This window comes from Quercus suber, unplaced genomic scaffold (assembly GCF_002906115.3).
Source record: "Quercus suber isolate HL8 unplaced genomic scaffold, Cork oak 2.0 scaffold_3B, whole genome shotgun sequence".
In the NCBI taxonomy this organism is placed as follows: Eukaryota; Viridiplantae; Streptophyta; class Magnoliopsida; order Fagales; family Fagaceae; genus Quercus; species Quercus suber.
Window position 1 is genome coordinate 3,016,480 of NW_027071805.1, and position 25,360 is coordinate 3,041,839.

The window sequence follows — 25,360 nt, forward strand, 5'->3', positions numbered from 1 at the left end:
TATAAAAGGAAACCAGGGTTTTTAAGTTTTGACAATCACAAACTTACCCACACCCATAGACCAACTAATACCCAAATACAATAACAATAAAATTAAAAAACCCTTACCTGAAATATGAAACTGTTGAGAGGGAAGAGCAATGAGAGAGAGGCAATGTGGTGAGTGAGAGAGTGAGAGGCAATGTGGTGAGTGAGTGAGAGAGTGAGAGTTATGGGCGAGTAGCTGTGTAAGTGTTAAAATTTTTATGCTCTGTTTTTCGGACTGAGGAGAAAATTATATTCAGTAAAACTCGAGTTTATAAGACTCGAGTTCTTATAACTCGAGTTTTAAAAAGTCAAGATCTATGTTCTGCATATCAGATATTATTTTTAAAAGAACTCGAGTCTTCAAAACTCGAGTTATAAGAACTCGAGTCTTATAAACTCGAGATCCAAGTGGACAACTTGTCCAGTCAGCATTTGGTCCGTGAAGCGGGGGAGCGAGATTAAAAACATTATCTCGAGTTTCTAAAACTCGAGATGCTTATTTTCCTTTATAGTTTCACGCGTTGTCTAACTAACTAAATACAACCCTTTCCCAGGGTTATTCTGCACATTTCCCCGAAAAAAAGAGAAAAAGAAAAGAAAAACGTATTCCGTTCCTGGTGAAGACAAAAATGAAGGTGCAGCCAAACAAAAATTGAATCTTTCAGAAAACCCCAACGCGACTCATGACCAGAGTGGAAAGTTGAGAAGTTTGAGACTTTGAGAAAAAAAGAGATAGAGACACAGCACAGCTCACGCTGAAGAAGGAGAAAGCTCCCGAAAGATCCGAAGCGCCCATATATATATATATATATCACCGTAACTCTCAACCCTTCTCTTCCCTTGTTGTCATGCGAAATCGCCTTCGTTCTCACTCTCTCACACTCTCTAATGCCTAATCTCAACCTCACCACCGATTGCCCTCTCTCTCGTCGCATTGTTCGTGCCTTCCTCAACTTCCTCAACTCAGGTCCCCTCTCTCTCTATATTTAGCCTCTTTAATTACAGCTTTTTTTTGGCTACTACTTGTCAAATGGAATTGCATTTTCATTTTTGTTTGTATTTGCATTTGTATTAATTTTTAGTGATTTAGTGCCTGTATGTGCGGAATGATCATTCTAAATACGTTAGCAAAAATTAGGTCATAAAAAAATTTTGATTTTGATTGTCAAATTGTGTATACCTAATGCCCCCAATCAAATTGATTTTGTTTACCATTTCTTTCTTGCGACTACTTTTTTGCTTTCCATTTCGTCTTTCAGATTAGATGGTTTTGTTTTGTTTTGTTTTGTTTTGTTTTTTTTTTTTTGGGTGTGGTTATTATTTCTCTGTTGGGTAAATGGCATTATTGATTCACACTATTTTCTTATGAGAGACTGTTTTTGTGCTTTTTGATAAACTTTAAACAATGTTACACTACTTAATAAACTTGTATTGGATCAATAATTTGGAAATCTTACCATTAGATTGTATGTTCTTTATGTTTTAACACCCATGCCAAATTTTGCGCGAATCAGATGTTATTTACTGTGATCGAGAAATGCACAACACTTTTACAACAAACTCTAAGTGACAGGTTAGTGGTTATTATGGGTGAGCAAAAAAGTAATTCAAGTTGTAAATTCAAATTAGAACTAATAACAACTTATCACCTATGATTTGTTATGAAGGTGTTGTGAAAATGTTGTGGACGTAGCACTTCGCTAATTTTAAACTACAAAAACTTGAATTTAAAATATTTGTTTGATGATATAGTTGTTGATCTTTTATCATCTTGAAATTTTGCAAGCAATAGAGAATATAAGAAGAAAAAGTAATCTGACAGTGGATATGTCAAAATTTGCATCTAATAAAAAAAAAAAAATTAAGTAGTGTAATATTGCTTAAAGTTACATTAGGTGTAATATATATATATATATATAGGTTTTCAGTTTTGGCTTTTATATTCCCTTTTTGATGGTGTTATGTCTTCTCTAGGACAGTTGAACCTGCTCCAGGTGTTGATGTTGAAGGTCTTGAAGTTGCGACGGAATGTTTGACGGAGGCGTTTAAGCTTGATTCATCTTCTGTCAATGATCATACAAATCCTGATTCGTTGGTTGACATATTCCGTTCATTGGAAAGAACCGAGAATCAGGAAATCATAACTGATTCTGCTTATGGGGCTACCTCAGGGGATGCTCCCAGTTCATCCTCTGCTCAGAATGCTGCTAATGCCAAGCTTACAGAGGTATCAAACTCTCTGGTTTGTTCTCCCTCATTTATATATAAAACACACGTGCATTGTTGGGCTAATTACAATATCAACTTCATGGTTTGACCTTAGTTTGACACTAAGGTGTAATTCCTCTTACACCTAGTCATATCATCACTTTCCACACACAAAAAATCTGTCACCCACATACAAACATTCCTCTTAAGATTTATACTTACTATTAGAAACAGAACAAATGAGAATTAGGAAGTGGGAAGCAGAACCTGAGAGAGAGAGAGGGAGGGAGGGAGGGGGGGGGGCAGATTTGGAAGGCCCAGGTGGCCCAACTTGGTTTGAATGGTGGATTTGAGTGTCAGCCGCCACAAACTGCCAGAGTAGACCACTAGACAATTGTATGGGTCTTCAGACGCGTTGTCCAGTGGTTGTCTCTGCAGTTGGATGCAGCCGCCACCCAAATCCTCTATACAAAACCAGGTTGGGTTGCCCAACCACACTGAGTCTAATCTCTCACAGGTCCTCTGTGTGTGTGTATTGGGTGACATCTCTTTCATTTATTTATTTTTTTAATACTGTATATAACTTTTTAAATGAATGTTCGTATGTGGGTGAGAGAATTTTGACACATGAAAAGCGACTGGCTAAATGTTATTTGAGAGTGTAAAAAGGACGCCACATTTTATTGAATTTTTTCTCTAATAAAATATGTGATTTTTGCTGAATCGCTAGGGTTAGGATATCTGTAGTACATGCATTACACTTACTAGGATAAAAATTTCATAAGATAAGTACTGATTTTTGTTATATGTAAATGTAATCACATCTTAATGCAATGCACTTGGAGTTCTAATATTCTAATATATTTTTGATTTGAGGAAAATATTATGGACTCTGATTTGGTAAATTATTAACCAGTCTAATATTCAACAAAATACTGTTACATAAGTTTTTCTATTGGTACTTGGTTTGAAACATGTATATTATAGAGCCAACCCTAAGTAAATACATCCATCAAATGGTTGCCTGTTTCATCATAGTTTTCATAGGTTTTGTAGATAACGTTTACTTCATGCATATGATTGTTGGGGGTTTGAATTACTGTCATATGAATGTTTACCTGTGGTTAATTTTACTTATGCATGATGTTGTGATATTAAAATGTGTCTTTTTCAATGATCTTGATGCTTTTACTTTGTTCTATGTTATCTGAGATTTATAAATTTGATCGTGCTACATTGTTGCCTACATTTGAAATTAATTATGCTGCTGTTCTTTTAGGCTACTTTGTCTTCATTATTGTGTGCATGAAGTAATCTATTCTCTTAATTAAATACCATTACCTGTTAGCAAAAAAAGAAATTAATTATGTCACAGTTATTATATCTTATGCTTCTTGAATTTGAGCTGTGTCTCTTTTTCATGTTTCAACCTTAGCAGGCTGATGATTGGATGGGGAAACCTCAAGTATCTGGTAGGGTAATGTTTCCCTTGTTTAGGTGCTGAAATTGTTTCTTTCTAGGTTTATCTTTCTCTTACTGTGTATCCTTCTCATTGCCATCTTTTAAGCAGAGACTTTGTTATAAAATTAGATGCTGAATTTATTCTGTTTTTGTAAACCAGAACAATCAACACTATGAAACCCCTGTAGAAAAAACTGTGTTGCTCTATAATGCCTTTAAGTCTTCTTTATCAGCCTAGCTTTTTCAAGCTCTAAAGCACATTATTTTACTGAATATATATATATATATATATATTTTGATAAGTAATGAAAATTTTATTAAAAAACGAAAAACAGCCAACCCGAGTACATTGGGAATGTACTATGGGGGCACAAATCAAAAACCAAGATTACAACGATCAAGTAAAACAGTAAGGGAAGAACATGAAAAATGACAAAAGACCACAATCCAATCAAGGAGAGTATGTAAAAAAAAAGACTTAATCTCTAACATAGAGCGTTCACATCCCTCAAAGCTTCTAGCATTTCTTTTGCGCCATATACACCATAACAAGCAATGAGGCACAATTCTCCACAACTCTATGTTTCTATGTTGTCCAAACATACCCTGCCAAGACTCAAACAACTCAATAACCTTGTGAGGCATAACCCAATGAATTCCAAACAAACAAAACACCGATGACCACAACTCACAAGCAATGGGGCAATGAAGAAGAAGATGATCCATTGACTCCCCACAATTCTTACACATATAGCACCAATCAAGAACTAGCACACGTCGTTTGCGAAGGTTATCTATTGTTAAAATCTTACTTGAGGAAGCAAACCATGAAAAGAAAGTTACCCTTGGAGGAACCTTCAATTGCCAAATCATTCTCCAAGGGAAGGATAATAGGGTAGGAGGGTAGAAAGAAAGATAGAATCCTCTAACCTCAAAACCTCTACTCCTTGCTGGCTTCCAACAAACCCAATCCGGACCCAATCCCCGTACTGTCGAAGAGTAGACCATATCTATAAACAGATCAAAGGATTCTTGTTCCCAATCTTGTGGAGGACGACAAAATTTAGCAGCCCAATGAATCCTCCCACCAGACAAACACGTAACCTCTGCTACTGAAGAATCCTTTGTCCTATTAATACAATAAAGTTCCGGAAAAGCCTGTTGGAGAGTATGGTCTCCACACCACACATGCTTCCAAAACTTCACTCTAGTACCATCCCTCACATCATACAGAAGGAGTTTAGAAAACTTCATCCAACCACTTCTAATATGTCTCCACAAGCTAACACCATTAGCACTAGTCACCTTTTTCATGCACCAACCACCCCAATCATTCCCATATTTCACCTCAATAACCCTCCTCCATAGAGAATCGGATTACTGAATATTTTTTGTAGTGTCATCTAATCGATTGTGTTTTATGTGTATGCAAAGTAGAATATATCTGAAAATGAAAGACATGGTTGCAGGGTGCTTTTTTTTATACCAAAAACTATATATTGACATTTATGGTTTGATGTAAGATTCTGAAGACTTGTGGGAAACTAGTGGGGATTAATTAAGGTCTATGAACCAAAAAAATAAAAATAAAAATAAAATAACACAGCATGGAAATGTCCCTGCATTTGTAGAAAACATACATCTATCTATATTCTACAGAAATTATATATATATATAATATTATATTGGCAAATTTGGTTGAATTTATTCAGACCTGATGGTTCTAGACTTCTAGTGTTTTGAAACAAATTTAGATAGAAATATGATTTTTCATTATTATCTTGAAGGTAAAGGGTAGCTTGCAATAATGGTCAAAAAGTTAAAATGAATAAAATGGCTTGGTGATGCCGTTGTTGCGTAGGGTTGGTATGATTTGGGAAAACTGCACAAATAATCTATGATAATCAGAATCATTTAATGTTCTTGGATCATTATTTTGAGAATAGTCAGAAGGTGCCGGGCATGTGTGCATGAATGATAGACTAACCAAGTGGCTCTTTCTTGAACTTTGTCATAAACAAATCTTCTTTTCCTCGCCAATCACAAACGTTTCCTCATTCTTCTCATAAATCTTTGTAACGGCTTTAATGCTAGGTTTTGGAAAAGACATTTCTTCCTTCTTTTCATTCTTGTACATATAAGTCTGCTTTAAAGGGTAGTGCTTAACTAATAAGTATAATATCGAGAAAAAGGATCCTGAAAATACCTTTATATAAATAAAAAAGGGATTCTGAAAACGTTCTAACGGACTGTATGGTCCACATTATGCTTAGCTGTCACCTCCCACTGCTGGGCTGAGTCATACTCAAAATAAAGTTCTATCCAGCAGAAATAACCTGACTGGGTGTTGCTTGTATTAATAACAGAATGGTCTTTGAATCAAATGGCTTCTCCTTCCTTTATAAACAACGGATGAATGTCCAGTCTTGGATGAGTGTGTGAGTAATTGAGTATTATTTACCTTTAAAAAAAAAAAAAAGAAATTGTTCAAAGTGTATCTTGCCAATTAAGAAATTTCTTAAAATTTTGTTAGAAATACATGTGTAGTAATGATCTCAAATGTTAAGATTTTATTCTGTAATGGGATTGAGAAAAATGTTTTAGAAGTTTTGGGCTAACATATTTTTATTGACTTTGTTGTTGGCAGGAGTGTCTAAGGATGAACTTTTTGGACAATTCTTTGCGGCACTTGAGAAAATTCACTTTGTTAGAACCATGCCTGATGGGAATGATGACCCAGTCCAATTGGAGAAAGCAACTCGTTTATTTCATGATGCTCTAATTGTATGATTCATTCTCCTCTGTGTGTGTGTGTGTGTGTGTGTGCTGCACCCCATAAATGATGGATTTGATGGTTAGTTGCATGAGAATATTGTTATGAATTTTTTGTCCTTGGCAATGGAATACAGTTTCATTTTGCCACATGGTAACTTTAATGTTTGGTCTTCTGCTTGCCTCATGTAGTATCTCCTAAAACTGTTCATGTTTCGCACATGCCAATGACAACCTAAAGTGGTATTGCACTAAATTTAGATGGCTGAAATATATTAGATCATAGTGAAAAATATCCTGGTCCCTCTCTCTTAAGACATTCAAAAGGACATAATAGGTGAAGTCCTATTTTTCAGTTCTTTGGGGTGGTGATGGTGGGGCCTTAAAGCATTTGAACCCAATGCTGAGAGTATAGTTTCTGAGACCATTGGCTAAACAAATAAGGTGATGTGTGCTGTTTGCCATCTATATTAATCCCCCCTTTGTTTGATGCATTTGTGCTGTTTAGTGAATTGGAAATATCATGACATGATTGCCAATATCCTTTTTTCTTGTGTTTCAAAGTCCTGTAACCATCTGGTTACGTAATATGCACATTGCTTTTTGTTCAACCTATTGCTCTCTTCTTCCATTATGATCCATTTGTTAGTTTTGTATCCAAAAATAGTTAGTGACATTTGCATTGTGGTTTTCTAATATATTATTTGGTATAAATATTGCACATAAACCTTGTAATTTTTAAGTTTCAAATTCTTTGTATTATTTTTCCTTGTCAATCCTTTTCTAACAAACATATTTTCTCTGCTACATTAGGAAATGGAAAGATCTGGATGCAAGATATGTAATATAGACAACCTGGCTGAGACGTTAAAATCACAAGGTATTCTTAAGTGTGTTAGCCTTTGGCTGTGTCTGCTGTTCTTCTTTTATACTTATAGCTTCATGTTCATGAGGAATTTTAAGTTTTTCCCCATTGTTACTTATCCTTCTCAATGTGATATATGGCATGAAAAATATGCCTTTAAATGTCTGTATGTACCTTAATGAATGCCAATATGTGTATGCTTTTTTACCCTGGGTCCACCAATCCTATTGCTCTTCATGCAATATGTTTTTATCGATATCTATATTCTCTGGTTAAGCTATGCACTAGCTGATTTTATTATGTAAAATTGCTGTGTGTTTAGGTAACAGGGCGATGCAGTCAAAGCTATACTCCGATGCAATTGAGTTGTATAATTGCGCCATTGCACTTTGTGAAAATAATGCTGTTTACTACTGTAACAGGTGCACTACTATCGTGTACATTTTGTCAATCCTTTGTTTATTTTAGTTATGTGAATTCTAGTATTAATCTGGTGGGGTGGCTCTATATGTTGACTTCGCAAATAAAATGGCTTGGGGGTGTGCGTGCGTGCGTGTGAGGATAAACTATGAAATTTTTATGAAGTGGATAAGACTGCCTACAACAACTCAAAAGAGGCTGCTTATAATAGCTTGTAGTAACCCTAGAATCCCAGCCATTCATCTTACATAAAAAAATTAAATCCTAACCATCCAATTTCATTAAAAGTCACACACTTGTAACATTAGCTTTTAAAATATTAAAGACAATAATAAAATAAACATAACATAGAAATAAAGACTAGCCTTTCATCTTTAATTTAATTTATTATGCATAGAAATAAAGACTCCTCCATATATGTGCACACCCATTTTTTTTATATATAATTTTTAAAGCCTGAAATACAGAATAATATTTGACACTTTGTCATGCATATGCACTGGTTAGCTGCTACACCAATCAGTGTTATCCATAAATTCCAATTTTCTGCCTTATGATGTGGATACCTTACTACGGAAAGGTATCTCAGGTGGTGAGAGAAGGTTGGTGAAGGGACTAAACATAAAACTAACCTAAATGCTGAGTACACAATGTTACTCAGGTTATATACAAGGCCAGAATGATGGTGATATCTTGCTAAAGTCTTAAGTGAACCATGAGAAAAATAAACACGTAAATGCAAATTATAATTCATGATTATAAACGCAACCTTTCATGTTAAGGCAGAAAACTTGACCCCGCATCTTCACACACACACACACACTCCCATGCAGACAGGCATAGTTTGGGGCCAAGCTCTATATGTATTGTTAGGTTTCACGTGTCTCAAATATCAAGAAAAAAAGAGAGAGGACATTTTATGTCCAGTCAGTGACATTTAGCTTGAGCTCTTCAAATTTGTGAAGGAAAAAAATTTAATATTTTAAGTGGGCATTCCTTGCTTGTCAAACGTTAATAGTTTTACTTCATTGCAGCAATTTCAACACAAATAGGCTTTTGTTTTCTTTACATTTTAGACTTTGATTCATTAACTTGATGTGTGTAATTCAGGGCAGCTGCTTACACTCAGATCCACAAATATACTGAAGCAATCAGGGACTGTGTTAAATCCATTGAAATTAACCCAAACTATAGCAAGGCATACAGTCGTCTGGGGTTAGCTTATTATGCACAAGGGAACTACAGTGATGCCATTAACAAGGGATTTAAGAAAGGTTGGTAGCAGATTAATTTCTTAAGTGCCCTTATTTGTTCTCTTCATCAAGTGTCAATGCAAATTACTTATTCTGTTCATGCCTTCATCAGTTTCGTTTTTCCCCATCCATCTCTTTTGGAAGAAAACAGAAGTTGGATTGATACTTAGGACATTTGTATGCTTGCATGCTACTGTATTAGTTGGTAAAGATGTTCACCTCCTGGGGGATTTGAATATTATTGGTCCTTGGCATTTTTGCTTGGGATTGGCACTTGGGGTACATTTGGTATGCTGTAATAACTCTTATAATGGAATAGTTATTCATGTGTAATAACAATTCGGTCATTTGATTGTATTTTTATTATATGGATTAGTTATTACATTGGAATAACTATTCTTTAAATTGAAGAATAGCTATTCCTTAGTGCATATAATAGGTTTTAAAATTAATATATTTCAAAAAATATGAAGTTTCCTTATACATCATTATTTACAAGCTTTCCGTATGTAATAACCAAACTTATGAATAGTAATAGTTATTCAATTATAATGCTTTATATTCCCAATAATAAAGATTACTATTCCTAATGTAATCTACATTCAATGTACCAAATGTACCCTTGGTTAGCGGAGTTGTGAACTTTGGAACATGGAAAGCATCATTATTAATTGTTTAGTGAGTCATTCCACAGCCATTAACCCTCTATTGTGGTCATGTCTTGCACATTTTGAATTCAAAAGATTCATATGCTTTTTGTTCTTCTTCTTCTTCTTCCCCTTCCTCCAAACTTAATCCCTTAATTGGTAAACATCTGTTGCTGTATACCATGTCAATTACAGTCAAAGAAAGTGTTTCTTTCACCATATAAATTAAGATCTTTTTATTAAATCAAGGACTAATCCATCGATGGGTTTGGGCTCCACTTGCATACAACGGTGGAATCATTTAGAGATCCAAACTCTTCAATAAATCTACAAATTGTAAGAGGTGAGTCAAAAGGGCTCTTCTTTAGAAGGTTCCCTGTGTTATCCATAAAAACGGTGGACAACTTCCAAATTTTGCTTGAATACATAGTAGTTTATCATATTTGAATAGTAAATAACTTGCTTGTATGAGATATAACAATATACTCTTTTTTAAGAACAAAAATAGAAAAACAAATTTACATATTTCTTATTTTATAATCTCTAGTGATGCATTCCTTTATGAGTTAGTTGGACACCCACATGAGGTTTTGAACCCTTTAACTCACCCTCCACCTACACTTGTGAGAGGAGGAAGTGCCATTTGAGCTAGGGCTCTTGGGTCTCTCTAGGGTTGCAGTTGAGGCAAGTTATATTCATGCTTGGTTTGGCCATGCTTCATTTGTGTTTGTGCTTGACTCAAGCACAAGTGTCTCTGTTTGAGTTTAGCTTGAAAGGGGCCTTAAATGCTTAAGCTTGACTTCAATAAGCTTGATTAGATAATCTTTCTCTTCAATAGCCCTCTCTCTCTCATATGCTTTCATTCTTCAACTCTTTCTCTCTCTCTCTCTCTCTCTCTCTGTCTTTTTTTCCTCTTCCGTCGTAATATCAAAGAAATATATTAACATGACCGAATTTTCCTCCCCAACAGTTTGGAAGAAAGTTCTTCTAACCCCCTACATGGCAACTCAAATTAGTATCCTTGTGTACTACTAGTCACATGACATATTTATAAATCATGTGACTTTTTTAGATGACTCATCAAGCCACCTATCAAAAAAAAAAAAAAAAAAAAAAAAAACTCATCAAGTCATCTAAACAAAATAGCTACGCCTTGGAATTTTATTATTCCATTAATAATCCAGTTATGCATGGAAAAAGCAATGCTTTGTATTGTCATGAATAATAACTGTTGAAAATATTTTCATCTCTAATTTTGAGATTTACCTGTTCAGCCTTGCAATTGGATCCAAATAATGAATCTGTCAAAGAAAATATTCGGGTTGGTTATGCTCTGTCTTCCTTCTGCTCCTCTGTGCTTCATCTTCCTCTTATTGAACTTTATTTTTGTAAATGCGTCATTGTTACTAGGTTGCTGAGCTAAGATTGAGGCAAGAGCAACAACGTACAGAACGTGATCAGGTATATGTACTTTCAGTCTCATCTTGAGAAAGAATTGTTGGGCTATAAGAATAAAGGCACAGGTCTGTAATGTTGACTCTCAGGTTGATAATAGCTGGTTGCTCACTTCTCAATTTGCATGGTTTGACGTAATAACTTCTGAAGTTTGAAAGAATACTTAACCCACCCACCCAGGCAACCCCCACCCCCACCAAAAAAAAAAAAAAGTAAAAAAAGATACAGCTTAAGTTTGAGAGAATCATTTAGGGAATCTTAAAATAATGAACCTCTTCCTGAGACAATGCCTTTCTTTTGAAATCCCTGGAGTTTATATAGGAGTATTACTTAGATGTCTTGCCTTAATTAATTAGCTGAAATTCTTTGCCCCTTTCAATATATATGTGTGTGTGTGTGTGTGTGTGTGTATTTGGATAAGTAATGAAAAAAATTATTAAAAAGAAATCAAACCAAGTGCACCTGGAGTGTAGTCATGGAGAAGAACAATCAAATCAGATTAAAGTGCTCAAAGTGCGGAAATGTTTAAAGGTGCTCATCAACCTTGGGGATTAGGGCTAACTGGCTAAGTGGAAAGGAACATGCTTACCACAACCTTTGATGACATTAAGAAGGCACAGCTTTGTTGGAAATCAATAAAACACACCTGAGCATTTGATATCCTCCTTTGCATATACTGCAAACTTTAAAAAATGTTTCAACAATCAATGTGCCATTGGAGTTTGCTAGTTTATTGTTCTTCTAATTAATTTCTGGTTGTATGGTCTGTTATATTTGTCAACTTTTAAGTTATCTTTTACCTTATCCCATGCAGAATACAAGTTCAGCAAGTCATGGTGATCAGGAACCCCAAAACCAATCTAGGGGAGTGCCGAGGGGTACTCCGCCTCCATTTACTACTATGCCATTTGATGCTTCTGCCCTCCCTGCTGATTTTGCAAGCATGTTTATGAACATGGCCGCAAATGCTGCCAATGCATACCAGGGACAGCATTCTCAAGACATGCATGGAGAAGATAGCAATGCGAACGGACCTGAAGAGCCAGAAATAAGAATAGGAGGGAACATTAATATGAATTTTGGAGAACAAATGCCTGAGGAGCTAACAGGAGCTTTGAGATCTGTGATGGAGATGTTCACAGGGGCAGCATCTCAGCAAAACTCACAAGACACTACAAATGAAAGACCAGAGCCAAACTAAAATGGTGTAGTGTGTTGGAACTTTATAAATATTCTCACTACTACTGTATAATTTTTCTTCTNCATTGGATGGTCTTGTGAACACACATATTATGGGTGGTGGAAGTTTGAAAGAATACTTAACCCACCCACCCAGGCAACCCCCACCCCCACCAAAAAAAAAAAAAAGTAAAAAAAGATACAGCTTAAGTTTGAGAGAATCATTTAGGGAATCTTAAAATAATGAACCTCTTCCTGAGACAATGCCTTTCTTTTGAAATCCCTGGAGTTTATATAGGAGTATTACTTAGATGTCTTGCCTTAATTAATTAGCTGAAATTCTTTGCCCCTTTCAATATATATGTGTGTGTGTGTGTGTGTGTGTGTATTTGGATAAGTAATGAAAAAAATTATTAAAAAGAAATCAAACCAAGTGCACCTGGAGTGTAGTCATGGAGAAGAACAATCAAATCAGATTAAAGTGCTCAAAGTGCGGAAATGTTTAAAGGTGCTCATCAACCTTGGGGATTAGGGCTAACTGGCTAAGTGGAAAGGAACATGCTTACCACAACCTTTGATGACATTAAGAAGGCACAGCTTTGTTGGAAATCAATAAAACACACCTGAGCATTTGATATCCTCCTTTGCATATACTGCAAACTTTAAAAAATGTTTCAACAATCAATGTGCCATTGGAGTTTGCTAGTTTATTGTTCTTCTAATTAATTTCTGGTTGTATGGTCTGTTATATTTGTCAACTTTTAAGTTATCTTTTACCTTATCCCATGCAGAATACAAGTTCAGCAAGTCATGGTGATCAGGAACCCCAAAACCAATCTAGGGGAGTGCCGAGGGGTACTCCGCCTCCATTTACTACTATGCCATTTGATGCTTCTGCCCTCCCTGCTGATTTTGCAAGCATGTTTATGAACATGGCCGCAAATGCTGCCAATGCATACCAGGGACAGCATTCTCAAGACATGCATGGAGAAGATAGCAATGCGAACGGACCTGAAGAGCCAGAAATAAGAATAGGAGGGAACATTAATATGAATTTTGGAGAACAAATGCCTGAGGAGCTAACAGGAGCTTTGAGATCTGTGATGGAGATGTTCACAGGGGCAGCATCTCAGCAAAACTCACAAGACACTACAAATGAAAGACCAGAGCCAAACTAAAATGGTGTAGTGTGTTGGAACTTTATAAATATTCTCACTACTACTGTATAATTTTTCTTCTTTTTACTTTTTTACGAGGATTTTTTTTCTTCAAATTTGAATATTTGACGAGTAAGGGATAGACATCAACCTTTGAGACAAAAGCTGACTAAATTATATTAGTGGCCTCAACATTTGTTTCTGAAATCATCTTTTGCAACATTTGTTGGCGTTCCTACTTAAGTGATTTTGTCCCCAAAAGAGGCCTCTGATATGATTTGCAATGGATCTCTTAGGCATAGTTTTTTTTTTTTTTTTTTGGATAAGTAAGAATGTTATATAAACAAAAGGCTACTCTACGCATGAAAAACATAGAGCGAACCTAGAAAATACAAGGAGAAAAAAACAAAAAAACAAAAAAAGAAAACCAAAACAGATTAATTACAAAAGAGAAAGAGAGCTAAGAAAAGAGGGAAGAGAATCACTAGTTGTGAGTTCCCAAGCTCGAGACTAATCAAAAAGAGTCCCACTAAAAGAGGCAACCATTTGAACACCTGAACTATTCAAATCCTCTCCACAATACTGGCACATAATGCATTAGTCTACAAAATCCAAACCCCTCAATCTTCTCAAGTTATCACCTGTTAGGATCTTATTCCAAGTTACACACCAAACAAAAAAAGAAACTTGTCTAGGAGCCTTTACTCTCCATATGCCTTTTCAAGGAAAGACAATTGAGGGAGAATTCTGCAATTTGTTATAATACGACCAGATGTCAAACTCCCCATTAGGTTTCAACTTCCATCTCATCCGGTCTCTAACATCCATAGGAGGAGTATTAGCTCCTAATATATGAAGAAAATGCAGCCCTTCATCCATCTCCCAATCATTAAAATCTCGAGTAAAACAAATATCCCAAATTCTTCTATCCTCCACCCCCTGCCTTGACAAAGAAGCTTCTACAGATGCCTCCTTATCAATGACAATTCCATATAGCCTTGGGAAAGCCACTTGGAAAAGTTGATCCTCATACCATCCATCCGCCAAAATCTCACTCTATTTCCCAACCCAACAACAAACTGACAATGCTTGCTAAAATCCTTTCATCCCATGCGAATACCTCTCCACAAACCACACCCATGAACTCCCCTACCTTTGAGGTCCATCCCCCCCATTCTTCCCCATATTTTGACGCTACCACCCTCCTCCATAATAGACCATCTTCCTTCCCAAACTGCCACAACCATTTCCCCAATAAGGCCTTATTGAAAGTAGTAATTTTCCTTATCCCCAAGCCACCATTAGCTATAGGCGCACAAACTTTATCCCATCCTACCAAATGATTCTTGCTATCACCCTATAGAAAGTCCGTTTGCAACTTTTCAATCTTATTAGCCATATAAGTAGGAATGGTAAATAGAGATAGAAAATAGGTAGGAAGGCTAAATAATGTATTCTTGAGTAACATCAATCGACCCCCCTTAGACAAATACAACTTCTTCCACCCAGCTAATTTCCGCTCAATTTTTTCAAAATAGGATTCCAAATTGAAAGGAAGTTATGTGAAGCCCCTAACGGCATGCCAAGATAAGACATAGGCAAAGTTCCAACTCTACAGCCCAAAATTTCCGCCAGGGCATGCACATTATCAACCTCCCCTATTGGAACCATTTCACTCTTATGCACATTGACCTTCAAACTTGTTACCACTTGAAAACTGAGTAATAATCGAATATGAAGAATTTGCTCCACATTTGCATCACAAAATAGGATAGTATCGTCTGTAAACAGTAGATGAGAAACACATTCCCCACCACCCCTCCTACCCTCAACTTTAAAGCCACGGATCAAGCTAGCTCCCTTCACTCTTCTCAACATCCTACTGAACACTTCCATCAAAATCAAAAACAGCATAGGAGATAGCGGATCCCCTTGTCTTAACCCCCTTGAGCTACCAAAAAAATCAGCTGGAGATCCATTAATCAAAATAGAGAATTGAACTGTGGAAATACAAGTACGGATCCACTTACACCACTTCACTCCAAAGCCCATTCTATTCAACAAATACAGCAAAGCCTCCCAATTCACATGATCGTAAGCTTCCTCAATATCAAGTTTACAAATGACTCCATGAATCCTACTCTTCCCTCGGTTATCCATACACTCATTTGCAATAAGAACCGAGTCAAGGATTTGTCTCCCACCCACAAAGCTATTCTGAGTCTCAGAGATCAACTGATCTAAAACCACTCTCAAACGATTTGCCAAAACCATAGCCAAAATTTTATACACACTCCCCACCAAGCTAATAGGCTGGAAATCTCTAATATTAGAGGCTTCATTCTTTTTAGGAATTAAAGCAATGAAGGTAGCATTGAGAGATTTTTCAAACTTACAATGTTGAAAAAACTCTTCAAAGACCGCTAACACGTCTTTCTCCACTACTCTCCAACAATGATGATAAAACGCCATAGTAAACCCATCTGGCCCTAGAGCTTTGTCCCCCTCTAACTCACTTACGACTTGAAGAATCTTCTCTCTCTCGAACTTCTTTTCAAGCCAAACCCTCTCCATATCCCCAATACGATCAAACTCCAAACCCTCCACAAAAGGCCTCCACCCCTCAGACTCCTTGTACAAATTTTTATAAAATTGGACTACCTGATTAGTTACCTCAGATTCCTCCTCAAAAACCACCCCATCTACCTCCACAATCCTCAGATGATTATACATTCTATGGGAATTAGCCATTCTGTGGAAGAACTTGGTGTTATTATCCCCTTCCTTGATATATAACATCCTAGATTTTTTTTCTCTAGGAAATTTCCTCCAAGGAAAGAAGATGCTTCACCTGGGACCTCAAATCAGCCCTATGACATTTCTCCCCATCAGTGAGACCAAACTCCCCTTCCTTAGAGTCTAATTTTTTCAACTCCTCCAGTAATTGTTTCTTTTGACGCTCTACATTACCAAACTCTTGACGATTCCATTGTACAATGTCCTCTTTCAGAGCCTTTAATTTTCTCGCAAGCACGAAACTAGGTGTACCTACAAAAGAATGCCGATTCCACCAAGATTGAACCCTATCCACAAACCCCTCCATCTTCAACCACATATTTTCAAATCTGAACGGACTTTTCCCTATTGCCATTTCCCCTGCCTCCAACAAAATTGGACTGTGATCTGAGATAGGATGGGGTAAAATCCTTTGAATAACATCTGAGAAATGTTCCTCCCAGTCTAGAGTGACCAAAGCTCTATCAATCCTAGACATCGCTGGTTGAACAATACCACTTGACCATGTAAAGCTACCTCCTTCCAAAGGCAAATCAATCAAGTTAAGATCCTCAATAAATTCATAGAATTTTTCCATAGCCAGTGTCAAACTTGTCTCACCCCTGCGTTCACTAGGAAAGCGAACAATATTAAAATCCCCCAAGCAACACCACGGTATCCTCCAATACTGCTAAATACCCACCAACTCATCCCACATGTGACCCCTCTCATAATTCTCATTTGGGCCATAAATCCCTGAACATGCCCATATAAAACCATCCCCTACCCCTTGCCACTTTACCGAAACTGAGAATGTACCAACCATAACTTCCATCTTAAGGACAATAAATTCAATCTATGTGGTTGATTGGTCAATACAACCACATAGTTGAATTTAAATTGAGAACATAAGGTATAACATGTAGGGTTCTTCCTTGTTATGAATGTTTGAGGTTTTTCTTTTGATTGGAGAGAGAGAGAGAGAGAGAGTTGTGCAGTTAGATTCATTGTTGAGCGTCGCTTGACTCGGTGTAAAATCAAGTAGCTTGCATTAAATTCTATGACCATTTGGCTTGTGGACAGTTGCGCGAGTATCTATACTTACGTTACGAAGAAGATTCTATTATCTATACTTGGTTAAAATTTTCTACACCTCTCATATGGTAGGTCTACCACGTGAGTCAAGGAAATGGGAAAATTATAGTTCCCGATATCACGGTTAAGGAAAAGATCAACATTCTTATTTTTGTTGTAACCTGTAGTTGGCTGAAAAGTAGTTAAGAAGCATAGACATGGCTAAATGTTAGACAATTTGAGCTTCCACCACTTCTTGGCAATAGAGGCATTAGAAATGAAGCAAGTGAAATTAACTGTTTAGTGCATCTCTACTGGACTCCTAGTCCGTGCTCCTTTTTTTTTTTTTTTTTTTTTTAATGGAAGGAACTTTGAGCCTTTCACTAATCTTTTTTATTTCATGATGTCCTCCATTTAGAATATGTTAAAGGAACCATATGTAATCTTTTCTTTTTATAGGTTAGAGTTTGTTTAGATACCGCTTATTACTGTAAACTGAAAATTGAAACATTGTAGCAAAATAATTTTTAAATGTGTGAATAGTGCTATGAGACCCATTTTTAATGAAAGTTTTGCTGAAAAAAGAGATTTGTGGGTTTCATGAACAGTGCACAGGACTTATGTGCAAAACGCTAGACGCTCAAACATTGGACACTATCCAAACATTCACTAAGTAGGTAGATTTAGTACAGAATCAATCACTGGAATTTAAAGTGCATTCTCAATTTAGCCTCAGTTTTTGTATGGTATAAACGAATGTGCCTATTGTGACTACCTATAAATCCATCAAATGGGCTGAGAACTCACCCCGATCCCATTGTTGGCCACCTTTGTAGGTTTATTTAACAACTAAGGTAATATTAGGTGCAAGTGTTCTTTGCTTGAGTTTATTTTGTACAGATTAATAATCTTTAGTTCTTGATCCCAATGAGGAGCTTGACGAATATAAATCATGGGTAATTGAGGTATTCTTTATAGTTCTGAAGTAGGTACATATCTCATGGAGGAATATCTGATCCAAGTACAATAGTTAGCTTCGGCAATAAGGCTTACACAACTAAAAATGTTGAAATTGCTTAAAAGTAATGCGGAAAAATGACATTTGCTAACTTATTTGCTCATATCTTTTCTATCATGATGAATTTTTCAGACTTATTTCATCGATAAGTACTCATATGGGGCTTCATATGGAAACAAATTAGACCCAATTTGATTTTAAAATGAAAAAGATAGGTGAAACTATAATGCTAGTCATTCAAGTTTATCTATTGTGCACTTTTGATCCTTAAAATTTCAAGTGAGTACTATTAGTCTTTGAAGTTTAAAAACGAACATTATTAGTCATTTTGTTAACTTCTGTTAGTTTCTTTAACCATATGTCTAACAAAGCAACGATATGACACTTTTTTTGAATGACACGTAGCAACCCTTTTATTATTAAATGCCCATTCGTTTGACTGATAGTTTCAATTTGTTTCTTCTTCTTCTTTCTAGTTTCTCCTATTACGCTGCACTGCACTGCAGTAGCTTTCTTCCAATTACGAACTTGGGATTTGATTATTTTGAGGTGTTTTGACTTTTGTGATTTTATAATCATTTTGGTGAGAGAGATGATCAGTCTGTTAGAGTGTACTGTCATTCTTAAACTTTTCTAATCCCTGTTGGTCCTACCATTTAAAATAAGAATAGCTATGTTGTTTTTAAGACAGAGGAGCATGTACGCATTAACGGTACATGCATACAAGCCGGGCTGTGAAAGAATTATGGGGCGCAAAACAAAAATAAAAAAATGTTGATTCTGGTAGACATGCTATATTTAATTAATACCACATGAACAATACATGTATGAACAATATATACATACACAGGACTATCTGGGCTTTTGCCCTTAATTTTTTTTTTATTTAGCAATTTGCCCTTGTTTGCAAACTATATAGGAATATGCCCCTGTTTCAATACTCGATAATCTTAAAATCGAGTTTCTATGAAATACTCGATCTATAGAAAATCGAGTTATGCCCAATCAAATTAAAAAAAAAAAAAAAAAAAAAAAAAAAAAAAAAAAAAAAAAAAGGAGATCGAGTTTAAAAACGCCACTATAGGGCTTTAAAACGTCACTATAGGGCTTAAAAACGCTACTATAGGACTCACTGATGGGGTAATCACACTTACAAAAAATTTTTGCAGGAAAACGCCGCTATAGAGCATTAAAACGTCACTATAGGGCTTAAAAACGCCACTATAGGGCTTCCTAAATGGTATCACACTTAAAAAAATTTAAAATCACACTTATAAGAAATTTTTGCATAAAAACGCCGCTATAGGGCTTTAAAACGTCACCATAGGGCTTAAAAACGCCGCTATAGGGTGCTTGGACCACTATGGAGTGATCCCACTTATAAAAATTTTGCAGGAAAACGCCGCTATAGGGCTTTAAAACGTCACTATAGGGCATAAAAACGCCACTATAGGGCTCCCAATTATAATTTTTTTTTCATGGAACTCGATTTTCTTATATTCGAGTTCCATGCAAATTTTTTTTTTTTTTTTAAATTTTAATCGGGCATAACTCGATTTTCTATAAATCGAGTATTTCGTAGAAACTCGATTTTAAGATTATCGAGTATCGAAACAGGGACATATTCCTATATAGTTTGCAAACAAGGGCAAATTGCTAAATAAAAAAAAAAATTAAGGGCAAAATGCCAGATAGTCCCGTTAGAGGCTACGCCCACTCGCATCCCACCTAATTTTATCTCTTCCTGCATGGATTGATAGAAAGAACAAAAAAAGTGTTCCATTTCACAATTTAATGTTCGTGATGCAATCTCACATGGTTTTTATGGAAAAATAATGTGCGGTTCTAGCATGATGCCAATGCATATGTCATATGTGCCAACTAAAATTATTATTTTTTGGTTGAAATTATTGTATCAAGTATCAAGGGCTTATGTGAGTTTTAGTTAGTTTAACTGGTAAAATTTCTTTGTCATCGAATAAGAAATTTAGAGTTTAAATCTCACTTACATCAACATTCAATTAGTGTCTTAGCCTCTTAGCATGATGATAACGAACAATTATCAGGAAACGATCATCATAAGTTAAAATACTATTATATTTATATATTAAAAAAAAGTATCAACAACTAACAGTGAGTTTGAATTAATTCGATTGATCAAGTTTTTTTATCGTCAAATAAGATATTTGAATTTGTATTAATAATAATAATAATAAATAGGAGAGAGAGAAAGAGAATCAAGTTAACTAAATTAGTAAAGTTATTTATCATTGAATAAGAGACCAAGATCTATGTCTATGAGAGAGAGAGAGAGAGAGAGAGAGAGAGAGAGAGAGAGAGAGAGAGAGAGAGAGAGAGAGAGAGAGAGAGAGAGAGAGAGATGAATTTGTATTAATAATAATAATAATAATAATAATAATAAATAGGAGAGAGAGAAAGAGAATCAAGTTAACTAAATTTTTTTTTTTTTTTTGAGAATCAAGTTAACTAAATTAGTAAAGTTATTTATCATTGAATAAGAGACCAAGATCTATGTCTATGAAATGAGAGAGAGAGGGTATCAAACAACTATTTAAATTTTTAAACCTTTGTTTGACTAAAATTTAATTTTAATTGTTAATTCAAAAGGGGTGGCTCTGTCTGACATAGGATATTTATTTGTTCCATAGGATATATTCATATTACATCATTGTTTACTACCAAAATCTTACGATTACGATTATTATTATTATTATTATTTTGGTCTTCTAGGTGCATAGGTGCAAGATTGATTCTTCATCAAAAAAGAAGGCGAAATTACGATATTGGTCTCTCAAGTTTACCATATGTATGCAATTAGTCCCTTAAGTTTGAAACATACGCAATTGGTCCCTCAAGTTTTCAAAATGAGCAATATCAGTCCTTTTACTAGCTGCCATTAATGGTGTTACTTATGTGGCTAACAGACAATGACTTGGCATTTTATTTTAATGATGTGGCATATTTTAACTAAAAAATTACAAATTAAAATTACAGAAACAAGTCCCAGCATTTTTTTTCTTCTGCGTAAACTGGGATTTTGTTAAATGTATACAAAAACACACTTTAAAATGTCTTACAACACCACAAACTTCACAGCCCAACCGGGCTGGTAAAGATACACACACTAACAAGACATATATTAACACAACAACTACACAGAGCTGCAACAAAATATGAAAACAGAGTAAACTAAAATAGCTAAACATTGCAGACACTCCACGGGATGAAACAAAACCCATGGAATCCCAGTAGAGGCATAGTAGCAAAAAAGCAGGGCATGTATCATATAGCACTTCGCAGCATCTTTGTTTCTCTTTTGTTGTTTCTTTCTTTTATTTTCTTTAAATGTTTCATTTGGTTTGTGTTTTGTGGGTGAGGGTTAAACTCAAATGGGTTTTGTTTTCTGGGTTTGAGATTCTATTTTTATGAATTTTTTTTTGTTGGTGGGGTTAAATTCAACTAGGTTTTATTTTATTTGAAACAAGAAGACCACCAAAACAACAAAACAGTAAACACCAACAAAAAAAAAAATGAAGAAGAAGACCTTAGACCACCAGTGTGTGGGTTCATGCAAAAGAGATAGGAAATAAAAAGAAAAAGAAGAAAGAAGAAGACAATCAATGGGTTTCATGTAAGAGCCGGGGAAAAAAAATCATTTAGAAGAGAAGAAGAAGTTGCCTGTGTTCACGTTAGTGGATCTCACGAATTTTGATATATTTACAATTGGTAAAATAAAAAAATAAAAAGAGTTTTTTTTTTTTTTTTCAATTTGGTACCATTGTAAAAAAAGTTTTTCATTTGTACTTTTAATTTGTAATTTTTTAATTAAAATATGTCATATCATTAAAATAAAATGTTAAGTCATTGTCCATTAGCTATATAAGTAACATCGTTAATGGTAATTAATAAAAAGACTTATATTGCTCATTTTACAAATTTGAGGGATCATTTGTGCACACTTCAAAATTGAAGGACCAACTGCACATATGGAATAAACTTAAGAGATTAATATTGTAGTTTCGCCTTTGTTTGACTAAAATTGAACAACTATTTAAATTTTTAAACCTTTGTTTGACTAAAATTGATTTGTTAATTCAAAAGAGGTGGCTCTGTCTGACATAGGACATTTATTTGTTCCATAGGATATATTCCTATTACATCATTGTTTACTACCAAAATCTTATGATTACGATTATTATTATTATTTTGGTCTTCTAGGTGCATAGGTGCAAGATTGATTCTTCATTAAAAAAGAAAGGTGCAAGATTGATTCTTTTTCGAAATGAGTGCTTAAAGAGAATGGTTCTTGACCACATAAAGATCGGTGCACCTAGTCCAATGCAAATTACACAAAAAAAAAAAAAAAAAAAAAAAATCAATTGAAAAAAAAAAAATCATTAACCAATAGAGTTCATTTTTCAAATACTCCAATCAAGTGGCAAAAAAAAATATCTATAAAAAAAAAAAAAAAAAAAAGGCAGAAGAAGAAAACTTGGGGATTGTTGAAAATTGACTGATGCGGATGCCTTGCACACAAAAACTCATATTTTCTCACCAATAACATGTCTCCTCTTTTAATGAGGTTGTTGGTGTGTAGGTGCGAACCGTGAAAGTGTGAAGTATCTTCGCGGTACTTTGGTATATACCCACATATTTGACATTTTCACCAAAAGGAGGACCTGTCAATTTCTCTTAATTTAAAAGGACCCACTCCTCTTAATAAATTAAGAAAAATTCAATCTTCCTTTCATGGTATATTTCGCGTGATTTGGATACAGCTAAAATCCAATCATGATTATGTTTTTGTTTTAAATAATGGGTTAAGTGTACTGTTTATAGGTTCCGTAAGTATAAAATTAGATATAATTAATTTTAAAACTGAGTCTTATAATAGTACTATTCATATAATTAAAAATTATTTTGTTACAATATTTTTAGTTTTTAATTTTTACTAAGAAATTCCAGCGTTTCTCACTTTTAGTCAACTTGTTATTTTATTAATTAGTTCATTTAAATCATTTTTATATTATAATGCTTCAACAGTTTTTAAGCTGTACTTGACTATTTCTGTGCATCCACCCCTCGTTCTCTTTGCTAACTCAACCCAACTTGAAAAACAGGAAAAGAATAGTTTGAAATGATAAAATTATTCCTATTTTAATTTTTAATTTATTTATCATATAATCATAAATAATAGGTTATAAATCTACTTGTTATTAGTCCGCTTGGGTCACTCACTTAAATCTTTGCCTAGTATAGAAAATTTGGCAACAAGAAGAAGAAGATTCAAAATGCACTTTTTTTTAGAGAGAGTTTCAATCTATAGCGTCTACTCTAATTAAGTTAACTGGAACCCACAGATCCAAAATGCATTTAGTCTTAATTATTTGGTCAATCATGTGTGCAAAAAAAAGTTGGATTTCGTTGAATGAGAGATAACCAATGTGATTCACATTACAGCCTTCATGTGAAGCTGCCTCTTAGTCTTAGGTAAACAGCTAAACATGACTTGTTCAACAATGAGAATTGAGACACATTTCTAACAATTAATGAAAATTTCGATATAATAATATTTTTCTTAATGCCTGGGGTTGTTGAATGGAAGCATGGAACTCGTATCATAAGAAAGCTCAGTCATCTTTTTAGTGAAAAGTGATAATGTTTTCTTCATGAAAGTTTAAAGCAATACACACACTTGTGGGGTGTAATCCCACCAAGGTAAAAGACAAAAAGAACAAACTCAGACAAAAGAAAAATAAAATAAAATAAAGTTAGACACAGAGAGAGAACACAAAATGCAAAAAATGAAAATGTTAATTAGTTTAATTGATAATATTTCTTTGTCTTTTACCTAAGATCTCGGATCAATTTGAGTTCAACAGAATTAGGACTATTATGAAATCAGATATTATTATACTTGAATAAATGTCGAATTGCCAGGCCAATATATTATTATTATTATTATTATTATTTTGGATCAGCAGTGAAAGTTTATACTAGATATGAATATTAATAGTTGATACAACTATTTTAATAACAATTAATACTTAATTGTCAATACAACGAGACAATAAACAAATTCCGATGAGAATAATCTAGCTGATTGCCATGTAAGCTAGTGAATTTTTAACCCACAAATAGAATTTACAAAATTATGCGCACTGTACCAGTTACATCTTGTATAACTCCTCTAGATAATCTCAAATTTTCTTAGAACCATTACTTTAGAAAAGTAGAGGATTCTTTGGTTCCTTTTCCAAAAAATGATCTTTAAAAAATAAAAATAAAAAAATAAAAAAACCTGTTTTAAGATTAGTATTCTCAAAAACAACATGTGATTTTTTGTTCCCAATTCAGGAAAAAAAAAGTGTGTCAAGCTATTAAAAATATCATATTTATAAGTTTTATTTCTGATTTTTTAGTATAGTTTCTAAAATAAATATCTTCAAAAAATCATACAGCCGTTTTAAAATTAAGATGCCAATTGCCACTCCTCTAGATAATCTCAAATTTTCTTAGAACCATTACTTTAGAAAAGTAGAGGATTCTTTGGTTCCTTTTCTAAAAAATGATCTTTTTAATTAAAAAAAAAAATTTGTTTTCAGATTAGTATTCTAAAAAACAATATGTGATTTTTTGTTCCCAATTCAGGAAAAAAAAGTGTGTTAAGCTATTAAAAATATCATATTTATAAGTTCTATTTCTAATTTAAAAAAAAAAAAAAAACTGTTTTCAGATTAGTATTCTCAAAAACAATATGTGATTTTTTGTTCCCAATTCAGGAAAAAAAAGTGTGTTAAGCTATTAAAAATATCATATTTATAAGTTCTATTTCTGATTTTTTAGTATAGTTTCTAAAATACATATCTTCAAAAATCATACAGCCGTTTTAAAATGAAGATGCCAATCGCCATCTTAGTTAACAGCTTAATAAAAAGACAGAACATTAAAATCAGGGAAAAACATACAAAACTCTTAAAGTGATTTTCTTGTAAAACACAAAATTAGTTGAGATTTTGAGTGTAAATA

General features: G+C 34.4%; 2 protein-coding genes across 3 annotated transcripts; one reads left to right on the top strand and one right to left on the bottom strand.

Moving 5' to 3' along the window:
• The first annotated feature begins 612 nt into the window (after window positions 1-612).
• LOC112007145 (uncharacterized) lies at window positions 613-12,363 on the top strand. 2 transcript variants are annotated; one of them, XM_024039448.2, is made up of 10 exons: window positions 613-993; window positions 2,006-2,253; window positions 3,670-3,706; window positions 6,343-6,479; window positions 7,281-7,347; window positions 7,655-7,754; window positions 8,863-9,026; window positions 10,927-10,973; window positions 11,063-11,113; window positions 11,922-12,363. In XM_024039448.2, exons 1-10 carry the CDS (start codon window positions 915-917, stop codon window positions 12,306-12,308), a joined length of 1,317 nt encoding a protein of 438 aa, XP_023895216.1. In that variant the 5' UTR covers window positions 613-914; the 3' UTR covers window positions 12,309-12,363. The 2 variants fall into 2 exon arrangements, with proteins under 2 accessions (XP_023895216.1, XP_023895217.1); XM_024039449.2 differs by having other exon boundaries at window positions 614-993; window positions 3,673-3,706.
• Window positions 12,364-16,258: 3,895 nt separating this feature from the next.
• LOC112007137 (uncharacterized) lies at window positions 16,259-16,816 on the bottom strand. The gene has a single exon (XM_024039437.1). It carries the CDS (start codon window positions 16,814-16,816, stop codon window positions 16,259-16,261), a length of 558 nt encoding a protein of 185 aa, XP_023895205.1.
• Window positions 16,817-25,360: the final 8,544 nt, after the last annotated feature.